General features: G+C 43.0%; 1 protein-coding gene across 2 annotated transcripts in view; it reads left to right on the forward strand.

The window, feature by feature from the left end:
- The window catches only part of adamtsl4 (ADAMTS-like 4), a 54,754-nt gene that overhangs the window by 36,659 nt on the left and 3,192 nt on the right, over positions 1–14,903 (forward strand). For both annotated transcript variants that reach the window (XM_076970521.1, XM_076970522.1), the window contains exons 8-15: positions 3,223–3,410; positions 3,934–4,042; positions 8,613–8,828; positions 10,421–10,550; positions 10,706–10,910; positions 11,323–11,496; positions 11,685–11,864; positions 12,075–12,254. In XM_076970521.1, the coding sequence (XP_076826636.1) occupies positions 3,223–3,410; positions 3,934–4,042; positions 8,613–8,828; positions 10,421–10,550; positions 10,706–10,910; positions 11,323–11,496; positions 11,685–11,864; positions 12,075–12,254 (1,382 nt within the window). The remainder of the gene's footprint in view (positions 1–3,222; positions 3,411–3,933; positions 4,043–8,612; positions 8,829–10,420; positions 10,551–10,705; positions 10,911–11,322; positions 11,497–11,684; positions 11,865–12,074; positions 12,255–14,903) is intronic.

Raw genomic sequence — 14,903 nt, forward strand, 5'->3', positions numbered from 1 at the left:
ACATTCGCACCAGGGCTGAATAGGTTGAAGATGAAGTTGTAAACTCTTGTCGTTTGAGTCTACCCTGTGCTTTAGCTCATGTTAGAAAATTAAAACACGTAAACCTGGTATTTTTACAATAATTTTCGCCGCTGATGTATGTATTGGTTCATTAAGACGTAATGGTTTTGACTGAGCCATCCAGAATGGCGAAAGCGGCTTCTTGCGTTTACGGATTGCGTTTGAATCCATTGACATGACAGTCAAAAAAATAAAAATTTATGGATTTTACTATATTTTACGGAGCCCGTAAGGTGACATCATGTAAAAAATAAATAAATAACGCGTGGCCACGACTTATTAACGCGTGGGAACGAGATACTAACGTCGCCTTTCACACGCGGCAACAAAGTTTATTTTTTCACAGCAAAGCAAGCAGATCCCAGGGATGTTCGCGAACTGACTGCCCAAGGAAGGTATTATATTTTTTACATGACGTCACCTTACGAGCTCCGTAATATTTGGCCACACCTGTCGCTGTATCCCCGTACACCAGCAGCCACCCCCAACCCCCCCGTCGCAGTATACCCATGACGTCACATGTCAACGCCCCGTCGCCGTATCCCCATGACGTCACATGCCCCGCCCCCCGGTTTCTCACCTTTTTAACCCCTGACCCATTTTCATGCCTGATGCATTCACTACTTTAGTGCTACCATTTGGAAACTCATCATGTGGGGCCACGCAAATCTGTATTACATGTAATACTTAGGTGGAGACATTTTTCTAACGGTGGAATAGGGTACTCAACCACTCTACTGCAGTAATTCTTTATCAATGCAGTTAAAACATCATGCATGGGGGGAAACACAGTGAAACCGATATTATTTTGAAAAATACTGATATAGAATTTTGGTCATACCGCCCAGCACTAACACAGACCTAACACAGACTACATCTACACACGCCCGAAGGGAGGGATCTGGGGTTGTACCATGACAGTATGCATCTATCTAGGACAGCGGTGCCCACAAGTTTTCAGCTTGCGAGCTTAAACTCATCACTTATAAGATGACCAAGTCAGAAAGATCTACCGGGGGTTTGGGGGTTGTGGGGTAGCGAACGAAATTTGTTGAGCGCTGGGGGAGCTAACCAGAACACGGCAAAAAAACAGGTAGACTTATGTTGAAGGATTCAACACAAAGGGAATATAACCCAACTTAATCACCAGGGAAATTAGAAACAGCTGAACATGACTTCAGTGGGTGAGTTACGACAGAGGGCGTGACAAACAAAAAAACCACAACGAAGGTAAAACTAGAGGGGCATGATAACAATACAGAGGAGATGAATTTAATAGGTGTAAAAATTATATTTTTCTGTTTGACATTAGTTGCATGACATTATATTACTCACTATAATTATGTAAATTTCACTAAGTTTCTTTTGATAAATGTTACCAAAAATTACAAAATTCAAATCCAATACAATAATTTACAAAATCATACAAAATACAATATTTTGTTAACATTAAACAAGTATGTAGCTAAATGAGCATTCAGTAAAACAATCATGAATTATTGTAAACTATGACTGAATACTTTATGATACTAACCCTAACCCTGATGACACCAGCATTGAGACCTGTCCTCTTCCATACACCTAAACTGTCCACTATACTGGTTCATCCTAAAAGTAAGGACAAAGTAGTAAGGTCTCCTCATAAAGGAACAGACACAATTTGTGACATTAAAATGATGATCTAAAACAATTACCGGTAGTCACAATTTTATAGTATGTTATACAGTGGCAATGAAGAATATGGAAATATATCCACAGCCTTATATCATGCATACATATTTTTTTACTTATCTGAATGAAGCTAATGTTGCAGCTTTAGACATGTCATTCTTTCAACAAAGCTCTCAATTTGCCCAGTTTCACTTGACACTTGCTAACCTTAAAACATTAGAGAAGAACAAAATACCTTCAATATCTGATCAATTGCAGGCAGACGGAAGTCTCATCAAGAAAATAAACCAATGTTCATAAAAACAGGCATAGACGGCATGTTCTTCATTCTAATTTTAAGTTTGGTTCATTTAAATAACCTACCCACTTGAGGTTAGTCATCACCACATAAACAGCTAATTTACTGTAATGGTAACAATTTCTTCACAGGGACGTCACTAATTTTAACTAACTAGCTAGCTAACATTATCTAGCCAACTATATTTCCACTTGTCGAACTGCTTTTGACCCACTCTTTTTTACTTTTATAGAAATGAAATAAATATATTCCCCAACAATACTGAACATTCTTCACCCTGGACAGTGTTCCGTTTTCTGTGACCTAAAATGCCGTTTGCGTGTGGACAAAAGGCAAAACACACAGAAAAAACTAGCTAGCTAGGTTGCATTTTTAAAAATACATCTGTAGACTACATGTTGACATGGCTCCAATTACATTACAGTCATGGTCTGGTGGTTAGGGAACTGGTCTTGTGACCAGAGGGCTGTGGGTTTGATTCCCAGGCCCTAGGCCATGACTGAAGTGCCACTTAACCCTAACTGCTCCTCTGGCACTGGGCTAGTAGTGGCTTTAAATACCTTATCGTAGAATAGTTCTAAATAGTCTGCAAACTCGGTGTTGTGAATAAACCAATGAAACATCCCTGGACATCGGAACTTGCAGCCTTATGTGGCAGGAAGAAATAAGAAAATGAGTCAGGTGAAGGAGTGTCAGTAGGTGGGGGCTGAGTGAGGGAGTGGTCTAGAGTGAGTGTGTTTGGGAGGGGGCTGAGTGAGGGAGTGGTCTAGAGTGAGTGTGTTTGGGAGGGGGCTGAGTGAGGGTGTGGTCTAGTGTGAGTGTGTTTAGTCTACCAAATGAAAAAAAAAATTGTTCATTTTTCAGTTGTCCTTGGACAAGTCTGAAAATCAAATTGATAAATGTTACACAGCAGAAGCCCCTAAACATCCTGTTGCCATGGTAAAAGAGCAGTAGAACCACGTGGTATTTGATATCATTTATTTAACCAAGACTAATTAGAACTTTGACTATGATTTAATTACTATGATTTATGAGTTTGTGGGGTGGGTGTGTGTGTGTGTGTGTGTGTGTGTGTGTGTGTGTGTGTGTGTGTGTGTGTGTGTGTGTGTGTGCGCGCGCGTGTGTGCGTGCGTGTGTGTGTGTGTGTGCATGTGTACGTGTGTGCGCGCGCATGTGTGTGTGTGTGTTTTTAGCACTGCGAAGCGGCACGGGTCAGTCTGTTGTAAACGGCCGCTGGGCCGTGGACCCTCCAGGGGAATACCAGGCTGGAGGCACCATGTTCCGCTACCACCGACCCAGAGGGGTCTCACAAGAGCAGGCTGACGAGAGAGGAGAGAGCCTTACTGCTCCGGGGCCCACGACTACAGTGCTGCAGCTCTATGTATGATCACACACACACGCGCATGCACACACACATGCTTATGTAAGCGTACTTTCTGGTACACGCACCAGATCCAGATTTTTTTTTTGACCGCATCCAGATTTTGGCCCAGTTGATATACAGTCAGAGGTAAGAACAGATGTGAAAATGAACCACATCCAGATAACCTCTACACAAACACACACACACACACAAACACACACACACCCCACATACACAAACACACACACACACCCAACACAAACACACACTCACATACACAAAATCACAAAATATTGTCCACAATAGTGTCAGAAGGTGTATGTGTGTGTGTGTGTGTGTGTGTGTGTGTGTGTGTGTGTGTGTGTGTGTGTGTGTGTGTGTGTGTGTGTGTGTTTGGGTTAGTCACTTATTAATACTGATTAATAACTAATTTGTAACATAATATGTTAATCTTAACCAGCTGCTTGTACTGTTTCTTTCTGCCTTGTTAATCTTCATATTATTGTGTTTACTCATTTCCCCTCTCGCTGTCCATTTCCAGATTATTTACCACAAGCAGAATCCTGGTATCGACTATGAATACTACATCCCAGTGAAACAGGAAGTCGTAAGAGAGTGGGATGGAGGGCAGTCGTCTCCTCGAGACATCAGTATGTCTTTTCTCTCTCTCAGAGATATCAATATCTCTCCTCTCTCTCTCTCTGAGACATCAGTATGTCTTTTCTCTCTCTCAGAGATATCAATATCTCTCCTCTCTCTCTCTCTGAGACATCAGTATGTCTTTTCTCTCTCTCAGAGATATCAATATCTCTCCTTCTCTCTCTCTGAGACATCAGTATGTCTTTTCTCTCTCTCAGAGATATCAATATCTCTCCTCTCTCTCTCTCTGAGACATCAGTATGTCTTTTCTCTCTCTCAGAGATATCAATATCTCTCCTTCTCTCTCTCTCTGAGACATCAGTATGTCTTTTCTCTCTCTCAGAGATATCAATATCTCTCCTTCTCTCTCTCTCTGAGACATCAGTATGTCTTTTCTCTCTCTCAGAGATATCAATATCTCTCCTTCTCTCTCTCTCTCTGAGACATCAGTATGTCTCCTTCTCCAGGGTGTCTAATGGCCCAACTGATCACCAAGTCCATCATTTTCCACCAAGTTAAACACTTCGTACCTGGAGTGTGTGGGTATTGCAGGATCGATGCTAGAAGTCGGGGCAGTAATGGCCTGGTGGTAGGCAGTGTTGGGAACGTTACTTTTAAAAACGAATTAGTTATAGTTACTCACTACTTGTTCAAAAAAGTAACTGAGTTAGTAACTGAATTACTCTATAATAAAAGTAACTCGTTATCAGGGAAAGAGGATTTTTTGAAAAAGCAGTTTTCACAGTCAGTTGAAATGAGTAGATCAGAAAGGTGTTTAACTTTTGATATTTATTGCACATCAACAGACCAGTGCAGGATAAAATCCTTTAAAATCCCAAATCTTTGTAAACAGTTACACTATATAAAGTGCATTTACATCTATGAAATTAAATTAAATTCTCTCAACCTGAGACAACTGGTTTGTTCACAACAGAAGTAAACTTAACAATTAAACCTATATTCTTAATTAAATAAATCAAATACCCAGTCTGGTAGACATTCAGGAACTTCAAGTATTTTCTTAAATAATGTTTATATCGCCTTGAAAATGCTAAATTTTCTTCGGCTTGCACCTGACGCCATTTCAACCTCTTCTCCGTTTGTGTCGTGTCACTCGTGTGCTTCGGCGCGCGTGTAAAAACACTGGCTCTGATTGGCTGTCATCACGCTGCCTTAGCCAATCGCTTACTGACTTGTTAAGTTAAATGGGTGTTACATGGAGAACTGACCTATCAGGATCTGTTACTCCTCACTAGCCTGGGCAGCGGTCTGCTCGCATTAGTATATCGATATATAGTAACGCACCGCTTTTAATGACCAGTAACATCAACGGCGTTGTAACGACAGGAAAAGTAATTAATTATATTCCGTTACTGACAAAATGACGCCGTTACCTAACGCCGTTATTTTTAACGGCGTTATTCGCAACACTGGTGGTAGGGAACTGGTCTTGTGACCGGAGGGTCGTGGGTTTGATTCCCAGACCTGAGGCCATGACTGAGGTGCCCTTGAGCAAGGCACCTAACCCCAACTGCTCCCCGGGCGCCGGGCTAGGGCTGCCCACCGCTCTGGACACGTGTGATCCACAGCCCCCTAGTAATCACTAGTGTGTGTGTGTGTGTATGTGTTCTGACTGCACAGATGAGTTAAAAGTGGAGGACAAATTTCGATTGCGGTGTAAAAATCACAATTGACAAAATATGGCACATTTACATTTTTTATTATTTTTTTAAGTGTCCGGATCGATCCAAATATCGATAATATCGATACCAACACTGGTATTGATATTGAGCAACACTCGTGTAAAAAGACAGATACTCTAGCCTTTTTCTCTCCCGCATGCACTGACTGCTGTGCACGTGGATTCATCAAAGTCTCCTCTGTCTGTAAGAGCAGCGTTGTGTCACACAGCACGGAGCAGCTACCCCCCCCCCCCCCCCCCCCCTCTTGTCTTTTGTTGTTGTCACGTGGCTCAGCGGCGCCAGCCAAATAGCCACGCAGGTAGACTCAGCCTGGCCCCGCCCACTCAGCCTGGCCCCACCCACTCAGTGTTCTCTTCGAGTCGACACCTCACAGTACGTAGACACCACAGGACTATTTAACGCGGTTGGACCCGCAGAATAACAGAATCCACAGATGGGTCTGTAGAGACGGGGTGAAACCTGCACTAAAATAAAGGAACTGATCACTGTGAGGTGAAAATGAAACAAACCACCATAAGCAACGGGGAAAAAATGCAAACAGAAAATGCAGATAAAGTCAACACAAAAAATAAGACATTCATACATGGAGAAAACACGGGACAACAAACACAAAGAATGCGGAAAACTCAATGTGTGAAACAATATTTCGACCACAGTAATAACACTGGAGAATGCACTAAACATAAACTCAAGACACAGAAAACTCAACGCGTAAAAAGGAGGAGAGAACGAAAAGCAATAAAGAACAAAAGATGCCAGGGGAAGGAGCTGGCTAACTGGCAGACGCCGCAACAAACTCGAAACCCTTGCCAACCTAAACCCAAACCTAAACCCAAACCTAAACCCAAACCCTTCCCAACCTAAACCCAAACCTAAACCCAAACCCTTCCCAACCTAAACCCAAACTGCATAGAGAAGGAAAACTTGAGGGAGGCCAGGAAGTACCTGAACAAGCAGGAAAGGGAGAGAGCAAGGGGAAGAGACTGGTGATGACATGCAACATGGGACTGAGACAACGGCTGAGAAATGCACAGCATGGAGGCTTAACAATTCAGCAGTGAGATCTTCCTTAAGTAGGGGGGAAGACAGCTGTAGATCATCACTCCTGATTGTGTGTAGAGCTGGCTCGTGAGCTCCCCCCAGTGGCAGTGGGAGGAACCACCCTGGAGCCAGCCCTGACACTGAGAGGAAGAGAAGTGCTCTTTGGCTTTATTTTATTGCAGAAAATGAAACTACAGCAAGCTGAATAGGGCTGTTAAATACAGTGGAAATACAACAAACCTTTACAAGCACTTGAAAAACCATACAGCAGAAAATGAGCTGCAGAAACAGAGAGAAGAGGAGAGACATCCCCCATTCCCTGGCCCCGAGACTTTAAACATAACAGAGATATTTGAAATTAAGTTATGTTGAATTATATATTTTTTACCTTTTTTACCTTTTCTACCTCAAAAAAATATTTATTATCCTAATGTTAAATCAAACTTTGTTTTGTTACTGTTCCATTGTTTCTTAACAAAAATGTTGATTGTGATAATAAAGTATTTTGTTGTCAATTTGGTTCAATGTTTGGCGAAATTCTATCCTAGGTTTTTTGGATCCTTGTGGATCTGTGAAGCTTAATATCGATAATAGCTTGATATTGATATCAGCGAAACTGGCCCTGCATTTAATTGGTATTGGATCGATACCAGAATTCCCAGAATCGCCCACCTCTAATATATGTGATGCAGGGAGCTTGCTTGGACACAGACGTTGGTGTTGACACTCCGAATGGATTGTTTATTGGGAAATAACGAACATACTACACATTATGCAGTTACAGATGCTCTATTTATACATATATGTCACATAAGCACCATAACGGCGTTACTGAGATTATTCCGATCTAGATTCAGAGAAGAGCACACGTTAATCTCAGTCTCTCTCTTACTCTTGACACCCCTTGATGAGTTGATGCAAAAGTCATTAGAATGCAAAACAAACACATTGAGGCACATGTCATGAGTACCGCATTTATTATTTATTATTCACCAGTTTGTTTATCCAAGTTGTCCTGGGTGATGAATAGCTGAGAGTCACTTAATGTGACCTAGGTTATATTTTAGAACCAGATATATATATACCTGATATATATATATCAGACCTGATATATATATATCAGTCCCTGGTTCTTCTTTTGACCTTTGATTCTTCCCACCATATCAGTTGAATGGTTGTGTTTTAAAGATTAAATTGCAAATAGCAATAATTTTGTAAGTTAAAGATTTGTTGTTGATTACAACTTAAGGTGGTGATGAGGTCTTACCATTTTTTGGAAGGTCTTTAAAAAGTCTTAAAAATGTATTGAAATTAACTTCAGTATTTCTGCAAATATCAGTATTTCCGAAACATCAGTACCTCTCTCTCTCTCTCTCTCTCTCTCTCTCTCTCTCTCTCTCTCTCTCTCTCTCTCTTTGAGTACCTCTCCTCTCTTTCTGAGTTATATTAATATTAAGGAAATTAACAGCTTTAAGAAATATAAATAATTAATTTTAGATCATTAGGAAATATTATTTATTTATTTAATTTAGTATTATTGTGACGCCATTGAAGCAGCAGGAGGTGCAAGTGAGGTTATGTTTTTAATGCCCATATCAGGAAAAACAAAACGCTTCACAGGCTCAGCTCAAAAGCCGAGAACAGAATAGTGTTAAACACAAACAAGGAGCGTGTACAAAGTCCTTCAAGTGTCAAACAAGGCTGGGGCAGGAAACAGATGTCTTTAGGGGCTGAGCCCAGCCTACCATGACACTTATTACTAATACGTAGTAATTAAACAAGAAGATGAAGAAAAAATAACTCAAAAATGCTGAATAATTCTCTCTCTCTCTTTCAGGTTCTCTTGCTGCAGTCGTGGAAGACCCTGCCTCTCCATCTCTCTCTTCTTCTTCCATCTCTGATAGGTGGCCTCCAGAAAGGTCTCGTCCACAAAGCTTAGGACCCAATCGCAATGTCCGAATCCCTCCTCGGACGGACATCCCATTGGACAGCAAGCCTCTGTTCGTATGGAGGAGGGGCAGACTTACGGAGTGTTCTGTGTCCTGTGGCAAAGGTTTGCTCCTCCCTAAGTGTTTCACTTGAAAACGCACATTTCCTGTGAAATTTGCAATACTGGAATAGCATGTAGCAAGAGCGCTGGTCCTGTGCTGTGCGATTAGTCCTATGATGTTTGGTTAGTTCTGCAGTGTTCGATTACTACCATGGTGTTCAGATAGTCCAAGAGTGTTTGCTTAGTCCCACAGTGTTTGTTTAATCCTGTGGTATTTGGTTAGTCCCACAGTGTTTGTTTAATCCTGTGGTATTTGGTTAGTCCCACAGTGTTTGTTTAATCCTGTGGTATTTGCTTAGTCCCACAGTGTTTGTTTAATCCTGTGGTATTTGCTTAGTCCCACAGTGTTTGTTTAATCCTGTGGTATTTGGTTAGTCCCACAGTGTTTGTTTAATCCTGTGGTATTTGGTTAGTCCCACAGTGTTTGTTTAATCCTATGGTATTTGGTTAGTCCCACAGTGTTTGTTTAATCCTGTGGTATTTGGTTAGTCCCACAGTGTTTGTTTAATCCTGTGGTATTTGGTTAGTCCCATGGTGTTTGTTTGGTCCTGTGGTATTTGGTTAGTACCGTGGTGTTTGTTTAGTCCCATGGTATTTGGTTAGTACTGTGGTGTTTGTTTAGTCCTGTGGTGTTTATTCTCACACTGTTTTGTTGGTCCCATGGTGCTACAGTAAGAGAGGCTACATGAAGCAGCCTGAGGTGTACCTGTAGATTTTGTAAGGTGTTATTTGTCCTGTCCCCCCTCCATGTGGAGTGTCCGCTCCATCCACACTCTTGTAACTACACACCTTACATATGAGCTTTACTGGAGCTTTACTGTCAGGGTAATGGGGCACCCAGACAGATGGTCCCTGTTGGTAACTCTGATAGGACCTTCTAGATGAACACAAATGAAGATGAGGTGGGGGCGACGATGGTGAATGGAGAAAAGAGGCAAAAACTAGAAAAAAAGGAAACCCAGCAGCTAGAACAGGGGTTGGGCTGGAGGCAGGTTCTACGAACACACAGCTCTACCTGCACAGAAGGTACAGGACACACTTGCCTTCCCTCTGGGTGCTGCCTGGTGGCATTGAGAGCCACCAGTTACACACAGTTACACAATTATATGCTTTAAGATTAACAATGGAATTATAATTCTGGAGATTAAGAGGTTAATAAGTCAAATTCCACAATATACTGATATACAGACAGAGACACTAAACCTGAAGCCTTTGTGTCAGCAAACTTTGCTGAGCTGAGAGGACATTTTTCAATATGCTAAAACTTGGAAAAATTAGATTTTGCCAAATATGCAAGTTGTCTTGTTCTCCCATTCCAAACAGACATGCCAAATATCTCGATAGCCCCTCACTGCCAAGTGCTCCAGTGATGCAGCAGCTATGATGTTTTATTATGTGGGTTTGTGTGTGTGTGTGTGTTTTTATTATGTGGTTTTCTGTGTGTGTGTGCCTGTGTGTGTGTGTGTCTCTTGAAAATCTGTTTCTGATCAAATTTTATTTGTGAAGTGTGGCTGCGTCTGGAGTCTTCCCTCTTGTGGTGAAAATAGAGCACTACAATTTATGTCCAAATTTGTATTTGTGTGTGTCTATCGTAGGTTCACAGTACAGAGAGATTGTGTGTGTAAATAGACACACTGATCAGGAAGTTCATGAGAGGAGGTGTGACTCAGCAGCTAAGCCCCTCCCAGAGGAGGAGCCATGCAATGTACATCCCTGCCCACCATTGTGAGTCACTGTCTGTCTGTGTGTGCATGTTTGTGTGATATGCTGGTGAGAACACCAGAGAACATAAAGTGTAGGATGTGATAAAACTCCATGTTTTCTCTGTACATATACTTACATGTGTGTGTGTGTGTGTGTGTGTGTGTGTGTGTACATAGCTGGGAGACGGGGTCCTGGTCTGAGTGCAGCGTGTCGTGTGGGCGGGGCCTGCAGCAGAGGCAGCTACAGTGTAGGCGGAGCTTTGGGAACCGCTCCACCATGGTCCACCCCCAGCAGTGTGCGGGGCTGGCCCGGCCCAACACCACCCAGGCCTGCCAGCTGCGTGTGTGCTCACACTGGGAGATCACCTCCAACTGGAGCGCTGTGAGTACAGAGCAGCAGCACGTGTCCAGATGAACTGAGGTTCTGTCACCTACTCCGAACATACAGACCTGTTCTAATAGAGTCACCCTGCACTAAGACAGGAGTCTGATGTATAAAAGTACAAAATGAGTGTGAGTGCAATAACGACCAACAGGAAAGAACCTCTGTGTGTGTGTGTGTGTGTGTGTGTGTGTGTGTGTGTGTGTGTGTGCTTCTGTGTGTGTGTGTGTCTGTATGTGTGTGTATCTGTGTGTGTGTGTGTGCTTCTCTGTGTGTGTGTGTGTTTCTGTGTGTGTGTGTGTGTGTGTGTGTGTGTGTGTGTCTGTGTGTGTGTGTCTGTATGTGTGTGTATCTGTCTGTGTGTCTGTGTGTCTGTGTGTGTGTGTGTGTGTGTGTGTGTGTGTGTGTGCAGTGCTCTGTGGACTGTGGGGCGGGCAAGAGAATACGTAGCATCCGTTGTGTCAGTAACCATGGCAATGAGGTGAGTGAGGTGGAGTGCAGTTCCAGGCCCCGCCCACAAGGAAGTGAAGACTGTCACATGGGGCCATGTGTCACTGACTGGTACTTCTCTGACTGGACAAACACCGTAAGTACTGATCCGTGAGGTCCGTGTCTCCCACTTTCCTAATGAAGTCTGAATTAATGAAGTCTGAATTAATGAAGTCTGCTTAATATTGGTTCAGAATGTCTGTCATTTGGAGTGCATTTTAAAGTTTGTTTAAATCTTATTTATATCTAAATATTTACATTTACAAGTGTGTGTGTTTGTTTCAGTGTTCTGCGACCTGTGGCCCAGGCACCCAGCGGCGAGATGTGGTGTGTTTACGGAGAGGAGTGCTACAGGAGGGGGGTGAGAGAGGGGGGTGTGTGGGGGACAGACCAGCTGATCTGACGTCCTGTAACAGAGGGCCCTGCGGCTCCAGTACACTGTGGTTCACCAGCCCCTGGGGACAGGTGAGCTCGAGACAGCGTCTGTGAGGGTTCACCTGTGTAGAACCACTGTTGTGTATGTTGTGTGTTACTGTGTAGAACCACTGTTGTGTGTGTTGTGTGTTACTGTGTAATACCTCTGTTGTGTGTGTTGTGTGTTACTGTGTAATACCTCTGTTGTGTATGTTGTGTGCTACTGTGTAATACCTCTGTTGTGTGTGCTGTGTTTTATAGTGTAGTTCTCCGTGTGGAAATGGAACCCAGCGGAGGGACGTCATATGTGTACAGAAACTGGGGACGGACTTTACTGTGACACAAGCAAGTGAATGTGCGCACCTGGAAAAACCATCCCCAGTGCAACCATGTGAACTCGAGGCCTGTAAACCACAGTGGTTCACGACAGAATGGAGCACGGTGAGGGGAGAGACCCGTAAGGGTTGAAGGTCAAGTTTAGCAGTCCTGTAAGGGTCTAGTTTAGCAGTCCTGTAAGGGTCTAGTTTAACTGTCCTGCAAAGGTCTAGTTTACCAGTCTTGTAAAGGTCTAGTTTAGCTGTCCTGTAAGGGTCTAGTTTAGCAGTCTTGTAAGGGTCTACTTTAGCTGTCCTGTAAGGGTCTAGTTTAGCTGTCCTGTAAGGGTCTAGTTTAGCTGTCCTGTAAGGGTCTAGTTTAACTGTCCTGTAAGGGTCTAGTTTAACAGTCTTGTAAAGGTCTAGTTTAGCTGTCCTGTAAGGGTCTAGTTTAGCAGTCCTGCAAATGTCTAGTTTAGCAGTCTTGTAAGGGTCTACTTTAGTTGTCATGTAAGGGTCTAGTTTAGCTGTCCTGTAAGGGTCTACTTTAGCAGTCCTGTAAGGGTCTAGTTTAGCTGTCCTGTAAGGGTCTACTTTAGCTGTCCTGTAAGGGTCTACTTTAGCAGTCCTGTAAGGGTCTAGTTTAGCGGTCCTGTAAGGGTTTAGTTTAGCTGTCCTGTAAGGGTCTAGTTGAGCAGTCCTGTAAGGGTCTAGTTGAGCAGTCCTGTAAGGGTCTACTTTAGCTGTCCTGTAAGGGTCTACTTTAGCAGTCCTGTAAGGGTCTAGTTTAGCGGTCCTGTAAGGGTTTAGTTTAGCTGTCCTGTAAGAGTCTAGTTTAACAGTCTTGTAAAGGTCTAGTTTAGCTGTCCTGTAAGGGTTTAGTTTAGCAGTCTTGTAAGGGTCTACTTTAGCTGTCCTGTAAGGGTCTACTTTAGCAGTCCTGTAAGGGTCTAGTTTAACTGTCCTGTAAGGGTCTAGTTTAGCTGTCCTGTAAGGGTCTAGTTTAACAGTCTTGTAAAGGTCTAGTTTAGCTGTCCTGTAAGGGTCTAGTTTAGCAGTCCTGCAAATGTCTAGTTTAGCAGTCTTGTAAGGGTCTACTTTAGCTGTCATGTAAGGGTCTAGTTTAGCTGTCCTGTAAGGATCTACTTTAGCAGTCCTGTAAGGGTCTAGTTTAGCTGTCCTGTAAGGGTCTACTTTAGCTGTCTTGTAAGGGTCTACTTTAGCAGTCCTGTAAGGGTCTAGTTTAGCGGTCCTGTAAGGGTTTAGTTTAGCTGTCCTGTAAGGGTCTACTTTAGCAGTCCTGTAAGGGTCTAGTTGAGCAGTCCTGTAAGGGTCTAGTTTAGCTGTCCTGTAAGGGTCTACTTTAGCAGTCCTGTAAGGGTCTAGTTTAGCGGTCCTGTAAGGGTTTAGTTTAGCTGTCCTGTAAGGGTTTAGTTTAGCTGTCCTGTAAGGGTTTAGTTTAGCAGTCTTGTAAGGGTCTACTTTAGCTGTCCTGTAAGGGTCTAGTTTAGCTGTCCAGTAAGGGTCTACTTTAGCAGTCCTGTAAGGGTCTAGTTGAGCAGTCCTGTAAGGGTCTACTTTAGCTGTCCTGTAAGGGTCTACTTTAGCAGTCCTGTAAGGGTCTAGTTTAGCGGTCCTGTAAGGGTTTAGTTTAGCTGTCCTGTAAGGGTTTAGTTTAGCTGTCCTGTAAGGGTTTAGTTTAGCAGTCTTGTAAGGGTCTACTTTAGCTGTCCTGTAAGGGTCTACTTTAGCAGTCCTGTAAGGGTCTAGTTTAACTGTCCTGTAAGGGTCTAGTTTAGCTGTCCTGTAAGGGTCTAGTTTAACAGTCTTGTAAAGGTCTAGTTTAGCTGTACTGTAAGGGTCTAGTTTAGCAGTCCTGCAAATGTCTAGTTTAGCAGTCTTGTAAGGGTCTACTTTAGCTGTCATGTAAGGGTCTAGTTTAGCTGTCCTGTAAGGGTCTACTTTAGCAGTCCTGTAAGGGTCTAGTTTAGCAGTCCTGTAAGGGTTTAGTTTAGCTGTCCTGTAAGGGTTTAGTTTAGCTGTCCTGTAAGGGTTTAGTTTAGCAGTCTTGTAAGGGTCTACTTTAGCTGTCCTGTAAGGGTCTAGTTTAGCTGTCCAGTAAGGGTCTACTTTAGCAGTCCTGTAAGGGTCTAGTTGAGCAGTCCTGTAAGGGTCTACTTTAGCTGTCCTGTAAGGGTCTACTTTAGCAGTCCTGTAAGGGTCTAGTTTAGCGGTCCTGTAAGGGTTTAGTTTAGCTGTCCTGTAAGGGTTTAGTTTAGCTGTCCTGTAAGGGTTTAGTTTAGCTGTCCTGTAAGGGTTTAGTTTAGCAGTCTTGTAAGGGTCTACTTTAGCTGTCCTGTAAGGGTCTACTTTAGCAGTCCTGTAAGGGTCTAGTTTAACTGTCCTGTAAGGGTCTAGTTTAGCTGTCCTGTAAGGGTCTAGTTTAACAGTCTTGTAAAGGTCTAGTTTAGCTGTACTGTAAGGGTCTAGTTTAGCAGTCCTGCAAATGTCTAGTTTAGCAGTCTTGTAAGGGTCTAGTTTAGCTGTCCTGTAAGGGTCTACTTTAGCAGTCCTGTAAGGGTCTAGTTTAGCTGTCCTGTAAGGGTCTACTTTAGCTGTCTTGTAAGGGTCTACTTTAGCAGTCCTGTAAGGGTCTAGTTTAGCGGTCCTGTAAGGGTTTAGTTTAGCTGTCCTGTAAGGGTCTACTTTAGCAGTCCTGTAAGGGTCTAGTTGAGCAGTCCTGTAAGGGTCTAGTTTAGCTGTCCTGTAAGGGTCT

The sequence above is a fragment of the Brachyhypopomus gauderio genome, chromosome 13 (genome assembly GCF_052324685.1).
Source record: "Brachyhypopomus gauderio isolate BG-103 chromosome 13, BGAUD_0.2, whole genome shotgun sequence".
Lineage (NCBI taxonomy): Eukaryota > Metazoa > Chordata > Actinopteri > Gymnotiformes > Hypopomidae > Brachyhypopomus > Brachyhypopomus gauderio.